This window comes from Plasmodium inui (assembly GCF_000524495.1).
Source record: "Plasmodium inui San Antonio 1 unplaced genomic scaffold supercont1.13, whole genome shotgun sequence".
In the NCBI taxonomy this organism is placed as follows: Eukaryota; Apicomplexa; class Aconoidasida; order Haemosporida; family Plasmodiidae; genus Plasmodium; species Plasmodium inui.
The window spans coordinates 322,946-340,504 of NW_008481847.1; the positions used below are offsets into that span (position 1 = coordinate 322,946).

The following is a 17,559-nucleotide window of genomic DNA, read 5'->3' on the forward strand; positions in this document are numbered from 1 at the left end:
AAAGGTAAATTTTTTTTTTTTCCTTTCCCAGATCGACAAGGTCAATGGCGTCAATTCCGTAGGTCAGTTCGTTACCATTGCGGATTCCCTTATCAAAAATGAATTCTGTAAAGGGGGGCAAGGGCACAAGCTTGAGTCAGCTCACACGATATGCGGCAATGTGGAAACACCTACACGCAGCCGTACACACATCAGAACACACACAGACATGTGTGCTTTCTCCGTCCGCACCGTCGTTGATCTTCTTGAATAGCTGAGCCCCACCGTCGCAGGCCGCAACTAGGAGTTCGTTCACGTCCGTGCCTCTGCATGGGGGTGAAGCGGAAAGGGAGTGAAGCAGAAAGGGGGTGGAGCGTCAAAGTGATGGCGTGGCAAAGTGATTAATCCGTTCCATTTCGCAGCAGTACACCACCACAAGCCACGCCACTGCTCTGCTGCGCCCCGCCTACTTGTACAAAAACTTAAGGCGCCATATGCTGGACTTCACGTCAACTGTTCGGAGGGGGTCTTGCACGTTTCGCGCGTCGAAGATGCGAATCTTGTTGTCGTACCTGCGGGCGAGGGAAGCTCACAGGTAAAGTAAGTACATGCAGATAAGTGCACACGCGCATTCATGTGACGGACGCACAGGTCGTGCGTTTATCTCCGCGTGCTTCCTACGATGCCGTGTACAGCTGCTGACGGAAGCTGTCGAATTTGACTGCCGTGACGCCCTGCGAGTGGGACCTACAAAAGGGAGTAGCGAAAAAAAAAGATAAAACTTTACACAGATGAAGATGCACACACGGACATAGTAACCCGTCCTGTACACGATCAGAAGGAGAAGGCATCTGGGCCTTTTTTTTTCCTCCCCCATTTTGATGGGCAAATGTGAAGAGTGTGCTACCTTATATTCCTTTCTGACGGTGCTGTTGTCGTTCTGAGGTCCCAAATTGCAAAGGAGCAATCGTCAGACCCTGTCATGTGGAGGAAAAAAGAAGAAAAAAAACGTCTAGTTACATTACTGGCCGGGTAATCCCCTACTAATTGGTGGTTGTACAGAGGAAGACACGTCCAACCTGTTGTCACTACGTTTTCACTTCCGTTAAATGTGCACGTCCACACGTGGTACTCATGGGCCTTCCTGCGAGGGGGAGGAAGTTTTATTTGTTCATACATTTGTGAAGCGGTGTATGTGGGCTGATAACCAACGGGTGGAGTCTCCTGCGAGCTGACAGCTTCCCCGACATCTGAACAGAAGATATATTTGCATTCACTCAAGTCTCACCACACACTTACCATAATTGGGTGGCCTTTCCATCAACGAGCAGGCACACGTCCCCATTGCTAAACGTAACGAAGACTTTGCTACAGAGGAAGCGTAATAGGAATAATTGTGAAGGACACACTGTGGCTGTTCCTGTTGAGGCATTTTTCTACCTCCTTCCATTGTCCGCTTTTTCTCTCCACGTGGTTATTACTCGGGGGATGCATCAAAGGCATCAAAGGAAAGACCTAAAAAAGGAGTGCATTGTAAAATGTGAATGGTGTGGATCATCCCTCCAGTAAGGCGTTCCAATCAGTGTCCGCTCATTGCATCGCTTGGCTCCTTCCATGGATTGTGTCTCTAACCCGAATTGTTCCTTCCATCTGGCGTTGCGAAAAGAAGGTGGTGACTTCCGTCCTTCATGTGAGCCAAGTGAAAACCGTTAACGCAAACGCTGCCCAGCAAGAGGCTCTGCGAATGGATTTTGGGAAAACCCAACATGGGAAGAGGTGAAAAAAAGGGAAAAAAATAGGACAGTGTAAATTAGGATGATCTAAATTAAAACCTGTGCAAAGGAAAAGTGCGGTTGGTCGGATTAAAACGGTCATGTCAATCGAAACCACGAAGTGCCTTGCACTTACGTCGTGGGTGAATAAATAGCTCGACTGGAGGACGCCGCTGCGGAAGTTTATGTCACTGTGGTACTTCAAGAGGGGGCTCCTTTAAAAAGGCAATGACATGGGGACCGGCTGAATGGGTAGCTCGGTAGAAGGACGAACGAGCCATGTGCGGAAGACAACATATCGGCGAATGGTCCCGCGCCAGCTCCACAGACACGCTTTATTTTACCACTCTCAGTGCTCACATTTCGGATCTGTCTCCATCCTCAGTGGTGTCTTCCTCTAGTCGGTACAGGAACACCTTCCCCTTTTTTTTCTGTTCCCCATGGTGCGTCCCTATCGAGGGGTCTCCATCATCTTTTCTGTGATCCTCATCGGGGACCTTTAGCTGGTAGGTCGAAATGGCCGTTAAGCCGAAACTGGGGCTGAATTTTTCCCCTTCGGAGTGAGGAAAAAAAAAAAAAAAGAAAGAAAGAAAAAAAGATTGTGTGTAGAGGCATTCCATGCAGAGTTAAACACGGCTCACGTTCGGGGTGTACCCGTTTAAATTTTCCTGTTTTGCAATTTTCTTTTTTTTTCTTTTTGCCTGCCTAACAGCTGCCGCTAAGCCAAGTGCTACTAGGGAACACGCAGATGTCATCACAACAGTACTTCAAATTGTATTTCCTTTTAATCATTCTCCTTGTGTGGGGCAGTGTTCGCGCTGGTGAAGGGGCAGCACAGAGTTATTTCGGAAATGGAGTGCTACTCCTCTGGAAGGTGAGGTCCGATCTGGAAACTTCACGAGGGATTTACACAGTTGTGCTTCTGTCTCTACTCCGCTGCAAGTTTGCTTTCTCCATGTGGTAGTAACCCCCCGGGGGTGGGACCATTTTTCTTTTTTCTTTTTTCTCATTTTACCTGCGCGTTTTTTTTCTTTTTTTTTACAATCGCGCCAGATCCTCACATGGGTGTATAATAGTGCGTGACTTTTTTTTTCTTTTTTTTTCTCCCCCCCCCCCTCCTGTTACCATTTTTTCTAAACAAACGAAATGAATGCAACGTGGTACTAAGGACGGCACTTCTTTTTAATGAAGGGGAGCTTACTCATTGTTTCTGTCGCACTGTTAACGTCTTCCTTTTGCTTCCTCGTTAAGGAGAAGAGTGGTTTATTAGGGTTCACGAGGGGCAACTGCATCTGGGGCAGAGAAGTTAAGGGTCGGGGTGTTGGGAGGAAGTTCGTAACCAGATGGAGGGAAGATTACGTGTGTGACAATGGGGGGACGCTCCAACAGGGAGCCATACATACGGACAACAGCTCGAATGACCTTATGCAGGGTGACTCCCTAGGTCAGGTACTCTCCAGAGAGGAAAAAACTCCCCATCCGAAAAGAAGAAAATTTCTAAATGCGCAAAAGGAAGACGATTACTACCACCTCTATCTATACCATATATACAAAAAGGTAAAACTTATTAAGAAACAAAAGTATCTATATAATCCTTCCAAATACGAATCGGTAAGGTCCTACATCAAGCGAGAGTTGAAAGAGTGCCTAGACGTGAACACCGCTGCGTACCTCTTCAAAGCAACCGAGTATTACGCGAAAGGTGTATTGGAAGTCTCTGTGTACGTCAGCGAGGTGGTGAACCTACTCAGCTTCTTCACCTTTAACGATAAGTGCAACGAGGAGGCTGACCAGGGGGATGACCAGCAGGCAAAGGAGGGGGCTGACGAGCAGGGAAAGGGGGGGTCTGACGAGCAGGCTGTAGTGGATAACGACGCGGAGCAGATCCTCAAGGGGAGTGGCAACAGCGGCAACACCGGGAAGAGAAAAATAACCAAGCTGCTGCAGAAAGATGAGAAGTACAAATCCTTCTGCCTGTACTTCACCCGGCTAGTCGACTCGGTGAGCGGCCTCTTCTGCTGCATGGGAAAAAGAAGCAAGCGAGAAGAAATTCTGACCTACCTGAAAAAGTCTAACTTGACGGAGAAGTGGCAGAACTACAGTTTGAGTGACCTAAATCTGGATACCCATTTTATGATATATGTAATTAGACTGATCAGATACAAGGATGCCAATTACCTGTGCTCGTTGAGACGGTTGAAAGAGTACACAGCGGAGCAGGTAAAAGAGATCTTCCTCAACTGCATGCGAGACGGCTTGCTTGACTTGGACTATTTGACGATTCTGCAGTCGGAGTACTTGGCCCGAAAAAACAGCAGTGGTGAAATGGCCAGTCGCATCTTTGCTCCGTCAAGCGAGGGTGACGGCGTCCGCGGGAGGGAAACCCAAATCAGGTACGAGCATCTGCGGAAGTTAGAGCAGAACTATGAGGCACTCCTTAAGAAGTACACCGACAAACAGAAGGAGAAGAAAAGCGGGAAGCTCGGCGACGATCAGCTGAAAGGCATCATTAACGAAATTTTGGACAAAGATGTATTTATTCATAAGGAAGACTCGGACAAGCAAGCCAAGAAAAAAAAAAAAAAAAAAAAAAAAAAAAAAAATGTCCTCCAAATCGGGGAAAGCCTAATCCGCATGGATATGCACGAAGTGGAGGAAGAGCGCCTACAGGAGGTAATAAAAAAGTGGTGTGGACCCGGCACGATGAACCTGAAGAATTGTAGCAACCTAGTCAAGCGCATGAACAGGCTCCTCGATTCGCACGACGTCAATGTGGTCATTCGTTTGAGGCCGTGTAGGGAGAATGGCCTTACCCACGAAGGAACCCAGAAGGACGGCGCTAACCGAAGCCACACATCAGAAGAAATCCCTCAGATGAGTGACACCACGGAAGACGGCATTACAGTCAGGGACATACGAAGTAGCACAGACGTACGAAGTAGCAGGGGGAGCGAAGCAGAATACGTTGACAAAAAAGTGGACTTGTCCGATTTCTCCCTCTCAAATTTGAAAAAGTACATAACGTACAGAAAGGCACTCGAACGGAAAAAAATGAATCAAGGGAATATAGCGAAGAGGGAAGATAGTGGAGAGAAAAGCAGCCAGGCAAACCCGCAGGGGTTGTCCAAGATCGACCAGGACGTTCTCAAATACTTCGACGTGACGCAAAAACAAGATTCGGTCCTCTTTGAAATTAACGATTTTATTTTGGAGAAGGAGATTTCTTCGGCACATTTCCGGCAGGAGGGCCAGCCCGTCGTGGATGCCTTACCGGGGGAAGTAGGAAGGGAGGTTCATGAAGGGGTGGGAGACGTTGAAGAGACCGATCCAGAGGCTGGTGAGGAGGTGGAAGAAGATTTCAGGGAAGAATTAGGGGAAGAGTTGGGAGACGATGGTGCACAGCTTGGTGACGATCTGGGAGACGATTCTGGGGAAGACCTCTTCGGAGGAGACAACTTCGGAGGAGACAACTTCGAAGGAGACAACTTCGGAGGAGACAACTTCGAGGGAGACAACTTCGGAGGCGAGTTGACGGAGGATGAAACGCCCCCTAGAGGAAAGAAGACAAAAATCAACAAGAAGAACAACGGCGCAGCGGAGAAGCTCCGAATCCAACTGCACACACGGGGTAGTACCAAGAGTAAACACAAGTTTGAAAATCTGTTCCCAAAAAACTTTGAAGAGAAAATGGAGCTTCTGATGGTTATACTAAAAGAGGAGGATAAAAATAAGAGGCGGGTGATCGTGTGTGCGGACGAGGAGGAGAGGAATATGATTCGGATGAAGTGTGCAGTGGAGGGATTAGAATATGAACAAATTGTTAGCGCGGTAAAGAATATAAAGAGGTACTTGGAGAAGGGGGGTAACTTCCGCAGTGTATGCTTCGTTTTGATGGACGAGCTGGCGAGCACACTGGAGCTGCGCAAGGTGTGCGGCGGGTTGTCCGAGCGGGGGGACAGGATCAGCGGGGAGAGAAGCGGCGAACGGAGCGACGAAAGAAGCGGTGGCGAAGTTGGCAGGGGTCACGTACACGGCGATCATGGCAGCCCCACCGACCGAGACAGCCAGGGAAGCGCACAGAGCGACGTGACCATTTACCACTTTGCCGAACAAGCCCCGAAGGCAGTGGCTCTGAAGAAGCTCTTCCACTCGATTGTTAACGAGGAAGACAATATGATGCTTTATATGATGTCTAAGAAACGCGGGAGAGATAGAAGCCGCGAAACGACCAGAGAGGGGAAGAAAAGCAACCTGACGGGAAAAACAAATCACAGCGACGTCTTCGTCCCCTACCGGAAAAGAGTTCGCAAGAAGAAGCTCTCCAAGAGCGAGGAGAAGTGGTTGGCCTTCAGAAGAAGGACGCTGAAAAAAATCGACGAGATGAAGCAGAAGGCGCATCTAATGAAGATCCGGAAAATGAAAAAACGGGATCAAAAGGTCCAAAGGGTCGTTACAAAGTTGAAGTCGCAGTCGAAGTTGAAGTCCAAGTTGACGTCCAAGTCGAAGGCGAGCAAAGTGGGAGCAGAAAAAAAGTAAAGTATAATCAAACTGGAGGCAGCGTGATAAAGAAAAGGTGAAAACACGCAGACAAAGTAGAAGACCCCCCATAGAAGCGTGTCGCTACTTTTTCTGTTCACCTTCGCAAAAGAGCTCATACAAAATTGTACTTAAAAGGGTAGGGGTAGAGGTCAAGGGTAAGGTGTGTGGGGGAAGTACGCTGTATGTCCTCATGTTGCTTCTCCTCGTTCCCCCCCAGAATTATACGTCTTGCTGCATCCTTTGCACCATCTCGCGAAAGAGCCCTTCAGCTTCTAACTCTACAGACCGTGGAAGAGGGGGAAGAACGGATTTTTACTTTCACGTGGGAAGTCGCACTGATTAGGTGAAGAAGGGTTCACTGGCTGGTGATCCCTCTTCACCCTTCCACAGGTGTGAATCGCACCCATGTTTTGATCGCACCCATGTGCTAATCACACCCACGTGCTAATCAGACCCACGTGCTAATCACACCACGTGGTCTTTTTCTATTTCTACGATTCGCAAGACTGCTTATCGGTTTGTTTGTCAGTAGGGTTCTTCCTCCACAGCGAGTTGCGCCTTTCACAAGATGCGTCTCGTCTGTCCTGATACCCTATTGATGTTTTAATTTTTAATCTGCCTACTTCAGCAAACCGTAACACATTTCGTTGTGTTTCGTTTTGTTGCATTGCTTGGTACTTCATTGCGTTGTGTTGTCTTTTTTTTTTTTTTTCCCCTTTTTAATGCCTTGGCTAACCTTGGTTTTTTTTTTTGATGAGGGTTATGTTACGTAGGCAATCATAAACTTCGAAGGATGCGTCATCAGTGCATCTCTCCCGGATGGTTATTCCTGATGGGGGTGCAGTGGCGGTGAGGATGGAGTAGCAGTGGTGGAGAGGCCTGAAGAGGGACAAACATAGGTACACAATTTCGTGGAGGAGTCCTCTCCCCCAATGAGACACTACCAAGTAGACAAAAAAGGGGGTTACCTTCCAGATTGTCCGAAATGATGTCCTTGAGTTTCACAAACGTGTCAGCATAGCGATAGTCATATACGACTTCGACGTCTCGATTGAAGAGGTGGCTGTTACTTGTCTCTACCTTCTTGTATTGTCCAATTTTCTTCATCTTGAAATAGGGGTATTTTAGCACCCTGTGCTTGTGCAGCATGTCGTTCTCGCTTACATTGCGAATCTTTTTTATCCTCGTGCCGTCTCTGCGTGGGGGTGCATAGTAGTGGGAGGTAGTGTGTGGGACTTTGTGGTAGTGCATGGTACTGCATGGTACTGCATCGTACTGTGTGGGGGCAGACCCGCCTCAGGAGACTGTGGGCCCTTAGCACATCCCCCCTCTGTCACCTACATTTTGGGGTTCATGAATTGCTTCCACTCGCGGGCGCTCCTAAAATGGATGGCGCGCAGACAGAGGCCGAAGCATTTGAAGCATTTGTCGTTCTCCATGGGCCCGCGCGGGTTGGCAACCCTCCGTTGCATTGCTATGTTTGGAAAGGGTAGAGGTCGGTACGGTCATGCGTGGCGGAAGTTACTCGTGTGGGTACTACTCGAGTGGATACTATCCGTGCTGGTCCTACCCGTTGTAATGATACCTCTTCGAGCCCTGTCGGCATCCACTTAGGGTGCGCTCTCCTTGGGAATACCTCAAGTTGGAAAAAAAAAAAATCACAAAAAAATCCCAAAAAAAAAGGCAACATAACACAGGGCGGCACAGTAAAATGCGACGAAATTCCTCTCCGGTGGACTGTGCGACCCAGAGATGGACCCCCCACTGCAAATTATAAGCGGCAATGCCTGTGGTAATCCCTTTCCTAATGACATTTATAATGCCACTTCCAATCGCACTTCCAATCGCAATTCCAATCCCACTGCTAACGCGGTGACGCGGCAATCTCGGGTGCAACTCCTGCCCAGATGGGCCAAAAGGGGTTTTCAACCTTGCCCCTCCCCTTTCGAGCTGAATTTGCCACCTACATGTTGTGGGGAAAAAAAGGCAATAGAATCTGCGAAGAAATACACATTGTGGGTGAGCGTGACAAAGAGGGGATGATCATGTGAAAAAGTGGCAAGTCAGTAGGAAGCTATACAAAGGGAGTAGTTAACGAAAGGAAACCGGGTCAAACGGCTCCATCGAGAAAACAAACAAAGGGGAGACAAACCAAGAGGAAAAAAATCGTCAGGAAAAAGCATGTTTACGTATTTCCTAAAAGGGATCAACAAGTGCCAGGACAGAGCTGACGTGGTGCATCTGAGTAAGAAGTTACTCCAGAATATGCACCTGCTAGATACACAAGAAATATCTCTATGCCTGAATAAGCTGTCAAAGGTACATTTCGAGGACAGAGCCTTTTGGGACAACGTCTGTCGGATAATCACCACAACAGATGTTCGGGTGGTGGACAAGTTCAAGTGCCTCCGGGCGAGGCGGGGAGGGGACATCAATGGCCACATCAGCGACCACATCAGCGGCCACATCAGCGAAGGTGTGAGCGGCGGCATCGGTGAAAGTGTCAGCTTCCACACCAACGAACGGACTGTTAGCGGCGCTTCCAATCCCGGCTGCGAAGAAACCACTTCTGCACCACGGAGGGACAAAGTAGCACTCACCCGAGGAGTCCCACAAGAAGGGCATCCACGAAACATCAATAGACTTAACCCAAATGAGGGAACACAGGGAAGCAACCTCGATGGTGAAGCGCAAAGGAATGACCTCCACTCTGAAGACACGCGCACGAAAGACAAAATACTGTACCATTTCAACATGGAAGAGTTGTGCCTTGTCCTGAACGCACTGGCGAAAGTGAACATGAGGAACGAAGAAATCTTAAAAGTCGCGTCGGAAAAAATAATCAGCGAATTTGAAATGAACCGACATGTGGTGAACACGATTAAAGCGATTGGCATTTTCGGTGTGGCCGCTGCTCCTAGTAGTCACAGTGGTCGTGGCGACCCCATAGGGCAGGCCCTCCAGAGCGTTTACAAAAATTACGATCGAATGAGTGGGAATCTCACGGAGAGGGACATCAGCGTGCTCATTCGGGTAATGCTGACAAGGGGAAGCCAAACGGGCGAGGAGCAGCCAAATGGGAACTGGACAAGTGGGGCCACCCCCGCGGAGGCCCCACATGGGGAAGAAGCCAGTCATGTGGGGAGCAACAATGTCGGAAGGAACGATGTCGAAAGCAGCCATGTCCGGAGGAACCATGTCGTGTGCAACCATCTCCGGAGCAACCCAGACAACCAGACGGCCAGCGCGCTGATCGATAAACTAATCAGCAGTGTAAAAAAAATTAACCACATAAGCGAGCAGAGCATCGCACTAATCCTAAACGCATGCACCAAGTCGTGCGTAAAGAACAAGGCCCTCTTGGATATGCTAAAGATAGTTGTCATTTTAAAACTTAAGCAGGACAAGAACAAATGCTCCGACATCTTTGTGAGCAGCGTAACGCACTCGTATTCGTCGTTTGTGTACCGAGACAGGGTACTCTACGACACCATCGCTGAGTATGTTTGTGCCAACATCGATGGGATAAGTGTGAAGGCACTTGTAATCATCCTTAACAACTTCGTCAACGTGGATATTGTTAATGTGAAGATGTTTAATGCTGCTTTGGGGAGACTGGCTAGGAGGGAAGTGATAAATGGCTTATCCAACCAGTGCACTTCCAACGTGGTTACCATCGTTACTAAGTCGTATAATTACCTCTGCACGGAGAAGACACGCTTCGTTTTGCAGCTTGTGAAGGGACGCCTGCGCCGCGAGTTCTCCCTTACGGGGGTGGCCAGCACCAAACTGGCACGCGGGAAGGCGGAGAAAGGCGCACCAGAGAGCAGAGCACCGCTTAACGACACACGGGAGAGAGGCACACCGATGAGCTTCAAACCGCCCATGCGCAGCGCCTTCCTCGAGGGCTTCTTCACGAAGCATCTGACGAACATACTGAACAATCTAAGCAAGTTAAACCACGCGGATGCCAACCTCTTTGCACTCTTCTCTCACCTCATTTTAAGAAAAAAAAACGAAATAAATAAGTTAGACTTCCTGAACATCACAAGTGCGTATGCACGATTCGGCTACGTCGATGAGGAGATCTACAATCTGATTCGGAGGCATGCAAAGAAACATTTGGCAGACAAAGATCTGAAGTATATGGAATTTATTAATATGTTTACCAGCATGGCGACATTCTCACTGATAGAAAGGAACAGGAGGGCTGACCATCGCACGGGGGATCCGAGCGGCCACTTTGGAGAGATCATTCATGTGATGATAGAGATGCTGAGGGGAGGGGCTAACAGCAGGCGTGTCCTTGGCGGGCATGGGGGCAACACCGACAATGTAGAGAACCTGGTCGACGATGTGGCAAATCACATCAAGGAGGTGGGAAGCCGCTCCATCCCACAGCACCACGCGCGCATCAACGATAAGAGGAGCATCATCGACAACCTGAGCGCAAAGCACACCTGCTGCATCCTTGCCACGATGAGCAAATTGGACACACACGATCGGCAGATATACGAACAGTGCGTAAAAAACATACGGAGAAAGATATTTAAAATGGATTCAAGGTCTCTTACCATGTACCTTCTTTACGTGAGCAAGTTCGGCCTGATCCCCGATCGGTACATAAGAGAGATCATATCGGACAGCTTTAAAACGGCACACCTGAAGATGGGCGAGACAAACGTAGCTGCTAAAGGAGACGAAAGCGGGCAAGGCGAGCAAGACGACCATGGCAACCAATGCGGCCAGAGCAACCCCCTCGACAAGATGTCCACCCTCTGCGCGCAGCTACAGACGGAAGACGTCGTCAACGCAGTTTATATCGTTAGGAGCCTCATAAAGAACGACCCCGATTACAGGGCCAGCGCGTACGTTATGTGTGCGTACTTGGAGGGCATCCACGCGGGGATGCAAGGTAGAAGCCGAAGTGCCGCTAAAAGTGCATCGGGAAGTACATCCCGAAGTGGCACGCAGAGCAGAACCCCGAGTGGAACCCCTTCCAAGCGCGAATCGGACCAAAACATCATACATATTGACGAGGCGCAAGCGGACGATCCCAGCATCGCGGCTCTGCTCAGCGGCCGCAAGCTGAACACACAGACGGCCTGCATCCTCATGAATACGCTGGCCTTCATAAACACACACCTGCGCTTGCCATGTGAAAGATACGCTAAGATGGTCTCCTACCTGCTGCTCTTCTCCCTTCGCTTCATGGTTGACCGGCTGAACCTGCGTCGCCCACTGCGCCAGCTCCTCTACGAAGGCACCTCCCCAAGGGAAAGCATGAACCGAAGCAGTGACAGAGATGGTAATGAACAATATAGCGACATAGAAGCTATCGTTAGGAGGAAGATCGACTCGGCGAGCATCCGACAGATTAACATGACCATCTTGATGATATTCCACTTGGGTTCACTGAACCCGTTTTGCTACTCACCCCAGTGGGATGCCACCAACTTGGTTAGCTACCCACTAAGGCTACTACAATGTTTGTACTTCTTTTTAAAATTCAGCCCCCTGACCCCGTTTGAGAGATACACATCCGTTTACAACGGGGTGAGTAACAGGAGGAAGCTGACCAATTACTGCGGTCGGGGCTACGCCCACGTGGATGCGACTGGGTCGACGAGTGAACGGCCCAATAAGCTTCTCAGTAAGCTACCGAGTGAGCCGCCGAATCGGCTTCCAACTGGGTTGCTCCCCTCCATCTCAGAAGGCGAAATCAACATCTACCAGACAGTCGCGTCGGTGCTTAAGCGGAAGGTCCGCCACGCAAACTGCACACTGTTGTCCACGTACAGCGTATATATGTACTCCGTCGACGTGTTGATTTTGCGAGGAGGCGGGGAGGGAGAGGCTCATGGTAGATGACTGCTTATCATGCCATGTGATGTGGTTTGCTCAGGGATGACTTCCCTCAATTAGTTGTTTCATCCGCGGACGATATTTGTGCTACATTTTGTTTCGTTTTGTTTCATTTTTTTTTTTTTTTTATTTATTTTTTTTTTTTTCAATTTTGTTTTCCATCTGAGGGAGGCATCCTACTTTGCGCACCCGTTTGTGAACTCGCCAATCGTGGGAATGCCCAGCATGTTGTGCGATTGCCATTGTAACGGGGGAGCAACTAAACGTGGAAGGGCCCCCCTCTCCTCGGAATATGGGGGCCTGACCCTCAAAAAAGAAAAGGAGACAAAACTGGAAGAGAAGTTGAAGAGAGTGCACCGCAACCAGTGGGCTATGCGTTCTCCCCTAACAAAACCGAAGAGAACGAAATTGCTCCACCTGGATCAGCGTTCTCCATCGCGGAGTAGTGGAAAAAAGGGGGGGTCACACCGCTGTAGCGTTGCTATGCCAGCCAGCCCCAGCCGGGGGGGGGTGGAACATTCTCCCTTAAGTGGAACCCCAACCAGTGAACCGCATGGCTAAGCAAGGCATCTACATGGCAGCTTCCCACTCACATGTGTCGCTATATAGCTTCACAAAATGGAGGATAATTCCCTCTCTGGGAAGAAGCTCACGAGCGTCCAAGTCCACGTGGAGGGGGTGAAGAAGGTGAAAGGAGAAAAGCTCAACTTCCTCTTTGAAGATATCAAGAAAAGTGCAACCCTGGAGGACCTTTTTCTTCAGATTAATAAATGTAACGAAAAAATCCATCGGTTAAACATATTCGCTGGTGCTCCGCTAATCAACCTGAGGAGCCTCACCGAAACAGACGTGGAGGTGAAATACACACTAAAAGAGCAAAGCAACAACTATGTCGTAGGGACCAATGTAAATAACCGCGGAGAAGTAACAGCCGAGTTAGAGATGAACGTGCCGTATGTTCTCAGAACGATCAATAGTGTCCAACTCAAAGGTAACATAAGTAGCTTCTACACAAACAATTTCGCTCTCCGATTTGTTTTTCCCCAAATAAGTAACTTGGCTAACCTTAACCTCATTTTTGAGGGAAACCTCAGCAGCGTAAGTAACACACAACATGGATCCTACTTAGTGAAGGGTAACTCTCTCAAAACATTCCTCGTGGGAGAAAGGCACACATTCATTTGGGACGTAAATTTCAACACCCTCTTTCAACGTATAAGTCGAAATTATATTCCCTCTGAATCGATGCTAAAGTTGCCAGGGAGATATGTCAAGCATAGTATACGCCATGTGTACAAGCGAGATGCACTGGGTTATGGGTGGCCAAAGGAATCACTGCACCAGGGGGGTCGCCCCACTGAAGAGGTACCAGATCGACACATCGAGGGAGGAAGTGCCAATCCATCCCAACTTGTGGAACAAACCAACTACCCCACGTCAGGCTACCTCTACCAAATGGAGAGTGAACTCTCCTTGCCCTTCTGCGAAGAGAAATCCTTTAAAAATCAGTTGCACTACCTCTTTGTGAAGAGGCTCCGTGAGGATGTTCTCACCTATGTAAGCTTTACCAATGGGGTGAAACATCGATTTGATAAAACCAACCCGTACCAGCTAGGGGCCTTCCACTTCAGTGGAAGCATAGGCACCTCCCTAACGTTTCGAGGCTTCGAACATAGCAGCATTGGAGACACAGACGTCGGTTACAAGTTTGATAGAAAAAGAGGAGATTACCGAATCTGTTATAATTACCTGGGGGCCAACTTCATCACCAGCTTTGAATTCGTATGTAAATATATCTTAAAGCTACAGAATGTTAATCCCATTCTGTTCTTTTATGTGCAGGTGGGACGACTGAGCAATCATTTTTTCTCTTCCTTTGATCAGCTAAAGAGAGACATGAGAGCATCCACTGGGATCGGACTCATGACATACATACAGAAGAATGTCTCCTTGGAGGTTTTTTTTAATTTTCCTCTTTTGCATCACCTGAATGACCGGACGAAGTACTTCCAGGTGGGCTTAAACTTTAGGGGCATGTTATAGTGCGGAAAAAAGGGAGGCTCTTTCCTCCCTGGGGTACATCACCATTTTGTGCCCCGTTTGTTCCTGCCCCGTTTGTTCCTGCCCCGTTTGTTCCTACCCCGTTTGTCGTCACTATTGCCCTCTCTTTCTGTCTTTGTTTTCCCCTGCTGCTTTCCTTGCTGCCCCTTTTTCGTCCTCCCTGCGGTTGGCTTCCACCGAGGGGCTCTCCGCCGTTGCTACATGAGCACTCCTCCCATTTTTTACGTTGAAGGCAAACGCGCCGACTTCGCTACACAGCCCCGTTGGTAAACTGCCCCATCGGTGCACCTCTGCATGCTCCATTTTGTTTTTTGCCCCATTGGGCACGTTATCCATGTTTGAGTGTCGTCACTCCGCGCGTCGGGGGACGCACAGCTAACTTCGCAGTTATAAGTTATGCGCGCCGGAACATACAGATGAAATTAAAGGCGTGATAGAACAAGGGACATACACATGACGTGAGGGGGGGGGGAGGTAAAAAAAAAATTGCCGGTCGGGTGTACCGATCCATGGCACACAGAAATGCCTAGACTTCAGGGTTGGACTGCCCACAGGGGCGAAACATGAGAAAGCCTTTCCTCTCAGATTTAACTAACACTGTCCCTTTTCGTACAAATGCTTGTTCTGCGTAGGTGGTGGGTGGGAAAGGGGGTGAAAAAGCGAAGGAGGAAGGAAGAGCGACGTAAGAAGGAAGGAAGATATATAGAACAGTGTTGCATTGGAGCAAATGGGGGAAGGGGCAAAACGGAGTGATGCAAATGGCTAGCTTACCTCGTCGTAATATTTATTCGTCTCGTAGAGGGTCTGGCATATAGGGACAACTGCCATTAGAATGATGACGCCATAGAAAAACCGCATTATTGGTACGCGGACTGCCTTTGGTTGGTTGCTCGTATAGTTTGTTTGTTCACCGGGGCTATCCTTGTTCAGTTTCCTCATGCCCATGCTGATGTTCCTCCTTCCAACAACGTTAAAATTGCCGCTAATGAGGAAGGGTGTGCTTTTCCCCCTGACCGCATGGCGGCCTTTACAAAATATGGCCCGTATGCAGTTCATTTTTGGTCAGCTGTGTGTTTCTTTTTCATGGGGGGGGGAGGATGACAAATCACGCGTAAATAATCAAGAGCTTCATCCGCATGTGCGTGAAAGCGTATGCATGGAGAGCTACTTCTTCCTTGTGGCATTTTTTTCACACTTCGCTACTATCCTAACCGCAAGTTGCCTTCGCCCAATTTGCTAGGAAACTCGAAAGGTGTTCGTACCTCGAGTTGCGCCGGGGCATGGGCACGTGGAGTTTTTTTTTTTTTTTTTTTTTATATATAGAGTGTCACGCTCTGAAAACAGACAATTAGAGTGCCTCCTTTCTATTTTTGATGCTCATCCCCCCTGTGTACTTTTTTTTTTGGGGGGCGACTTCGGGAGAATTTCCTTGTCAGTTAGGGGTGTAATTGTAAAAGGGCGAAACGCGCTCGGCGTGCGCCGTGAGGGTGACGTACGGAACAAGCACAGAAATGGGAACGATTACAATTTACATTTCATTATGTACCCAATGAACATCCCCGTATGGGGCCAACCATCCCATCAGCCGCGTTGCTTCAACACGCCAAGATATGAGCAAGCACTTTTGGGAGCCCTTCCCACGAAGAAGGCTACTTCCCAGTGGTGGGAAAAAAATGCACACCTAGGTATACACATAGTATATATAGCTATTTAAATAGTTTCGCGCGGCATGCCGTTTTGTTCGTCACCCAAGGGGAGATCATACGTTGATGCTTCTCCGACGGTGCGAGGTTTTAAAAAAAAGGCACGAAAGGGAGGGGTGAAATTCAGAGCAGCGAAAGGGGACGAAGCGAAGGGGCTACAACGGGGCAAGTACACAGCCACTACGGGAGGGCAACTTCCCTTGGCAGTGTTCAAACAATGTACACCAGGGGGGTTCCCCCGCCAGGCTTCTGCAATTTCACCGGTAGGCTGCCCCCACTGCTACACAGCCTCCGCTCATCGCCTGCCCTCTGCTCATCGCCGCCCCTCTCCGCCCCACCGCTCATTCTATCTCGATGAGGTAGTCCTTAATCTCGTTCGGGGTCAGAATTTTAAAGGGCTTGTCGTTGCAGGCCACGCCTATTTCGATGTTCTTCTCGTTCATGACGCCCTCATAGCTCTCCTTGAGCGTGAGGATGGCGGTGTGTATGGCGTCCTCCACCTCTATTTCGCTGCTGTATCTTTTCTCCAGAAAGGAAATATTATTCTGGTAGTCCTTTCCTATGCACGTAGCTAGCCAATTAAAGTAACACCCGGAGGGATCAATTTGATACAGGTGGTATCCATAGGCATCTATGCCGCAGATCAGCAGGGACAAACCAAATGGTCTCACCCCACCCGTCTGAGTAAACTCCTGCACTATGGATGCTATTTCTTTAACAAGTTCTTTCACCAGAATTTCATTTCCATACTGTAGGGAATACCTGATTGCTTCCTTCCGGGCACGCTTCAATAACACCCGGAAGTCTCCAGGCATTCCTGCGTATACAATTCCAATGTGCTCACTGATCTGCTGGATTTTGTATATGCTATTTTCTTCTATGAGTTCATTTGGGCTCTTCTTCTCCGTTGCGATTATGACACCATTCTTGGCTCTGATGCCTTGGGGGGGAGGGTGGAAAGGATGAACAAGTATAGCAGCGTAGTGTATAGCATCTGACTTCATAGCAGCGCTGTTATATATGCATATGCCAATGGACATAAGTGTAAGCCAAGGGGGTAAACGGACAAAAAGGGGAGGAGGAAAATAGCAGGGGACGAAGATGTGAATAAGCGATTCATCGAAATGGCCCCACTTTTCTCCATCACGCCGAATCCTTACCTAAGGCAGGGGAACTACTGGAGACCCTATTCAGGGCATATTCAATCTGAACTAACTTCCCCGTGGGGCTAAAGGTTGTCAAGGAAAAGCTGTACTCCCCATCGGCCATCTTTCCCCCTTTGGCAACAAGAAAGAAAAAGAAAATAAAAAATAAAAAATAGAGGTGTGCTTCACTTCGCTACACTATGCTATCATCTCTTCTTAGTGGATGTAGGGGGGAGCCTACAGAATTTGCATACGAACAGTGGCGAACTTTACCCTTGTGTGTTCACCTGCAGGGATGCATATGAGCATCTTATAATGCCATACAAATGTGCGATTGCGCGTGAACATGGATGGAGCGCGTTTTTCCTATGGGTGAGCCTCAACCATGCCAGCGCAGGAGGGAGTTGTTTAGTTTTTTCTATTTTTTTCTATTTTTTTCTATTTTTTCCTAGTTTTTTTTTTTCTTTTTTCTTTCTTCTTTTTCCTTTTCATCTT

General features: G+C 48.6%; 7 protein-coding genes across 7 annotated transcripts in view; 3 read left to right on the plus strand and 4 right to left on the minus strand.

Moving 5' to 3' along the window:
* The window catches only part of C922_03263 (hypothetical protein), a gene marked incomplete at both ends in the record, with an annotated part of 2,898 nt that extends 355 nt beyond the window's left edge, over window positions 1-2,543 (minus strand). Inside the window, 12 exons of the mRNA XM_008818855.1 lie at window positions 38-105; window positions 232-305; window positions 450-551; window positions 661-726; window positions 887-956; window positions 1,059-1,123; window positions 1,279-1,347; window positions 1,461-1,539; window positions 1,612-1,717; window positions 1,888-1,966; window positions 2,112-2,304; window positions 2,462-2,543. Coding sequence (XP_008817077.1) covers window positions 38-105; window positions 232-305; window positions 450-551; window positions 661-726; window positions 887-956; window positions 1,059-1,123; window positions 1,279-1,347; window positions 1,461-1,539; window positions 1,612-1,717; window positions 1,888-1,966; window positions 2,112-2,304; window positions 2,462-2,543 — 1,053 coding nt within the window. The remainder of the gene's footprint in view (window positions 1-37; window positions 106-231; window positions 306-449; window positions 552-660; window positions 727-886; window positions 957-1,058; window positions 1,124-1,278; window positions 1,348-1,460; window positions 1,540-1,611; window positions 1,718-1,887; window positions 1,967-2,111; window positions 2,305-2,461) is intronic.
* Window positions 2,544-2,936: 393 nt separating this feature from the next.
* Window positions 2,937-6,287, plus strand: C922_03264 (hypothetical protein; the record flags this gene model as incomplete). Its single annotated transcript, XM_008818856.1, has 1 exon — window positions 2,937-6,287. One exon carries the CDS (start codon window positions 2,937-2,939, stop codon window positions 6,285-6,287), a length of 3,351 nt encoding a protein of 1,116 aa, XP_008817078.1.
* A 734-nt stretch (window positions 6,288-7,021) lies between these two features.
* On the minus strand, window positions 7,022-7,541 carry C922_03265 (hypothetical protein; the record flags this gene model as incomplete). Its single annotated transcript, XM_008818857.1, has 2 exons — window positions 7,022-7,119; window positions 7,259-7,541. 2 exons carry the CDS (start codon window positions 7,539-7,541, stop codon window positions 7,022-7,024), a joined length of 381 nt encoding a protein of 126 aa, XP_008817079.1.
* A 930-nt stretch (window positions 7,542-8,471) lies between these two features.
* Window positions 8,472-12,161, plus strand: C922_03266 (hypothetical protein; the record flags this gene model as incomplete). Its single annotated transcript, XM_008818858.1, has 1 exon — window positions 8,472-12,161. One exon carries the CDS (start codon window positions 8,472-8,474, stop codon window positions 12,159-12,161), a length of 3,690 nt encoding a protein of 1,229 aa, XP_008817080.1.
* Window positions 12,162-12,773: 612 nt separating this feature from the next.
* C922_03267 (hypothetical protein) lies at window positions 12,774-14,198 on the plus strand (the record flags this gene model as incomplete). The annotated part of the gene is made up of 1 exon (XM_008818859.1): window positions 12,774-14,198. One exon carries the CDS (start codon window positions 12,774-12,776, stop codon window positions 14,196-14,198), a length of 1,425 nt encoding a protein of 474 aa, XP_008817081.1.
* Window positions 14,199-14,807: 609 nt separating this feature from the next.
* On the minus strand, window positions 14,808-15,272 carry C922_03268 (hypothetical protein; the record flags this gene model as incomplete). The annotated part of the gene is made up of 2 exons (XM_008818860.1): window positions 14,808-14,840; window positions 14,988-15,272. 2 exons carry the CDS (start codon window positions 15,270-15,272, stop codon window positions 14,808-14,810), a joined length of 318 nt encoding a protein of 105 aa, XP_008817082.1.
* A 988-nt stretch (window positions 15,273-16,260) lies between these two features.
* C922_03269 (20S proteasome subunit alpha 2) lies at window positions 16,261-17,188 on the minus strand (the record flags this gene model as incomplete). Its single annotated transcript, XM_008818861.1, has 2 exons — window positions 16,261-16,859; window positions 17,080-17,188. 2 exons carry the CDS (start codon window positions 17,186-17,188, stop codon window positions 16,261-16,263), a joined length of 708 nt encoding a protein of 235 aa, XP_008817083.1.
* Between the last annotated feature and the right edge of the window lie 371 nt (window positions 17,189-17,559).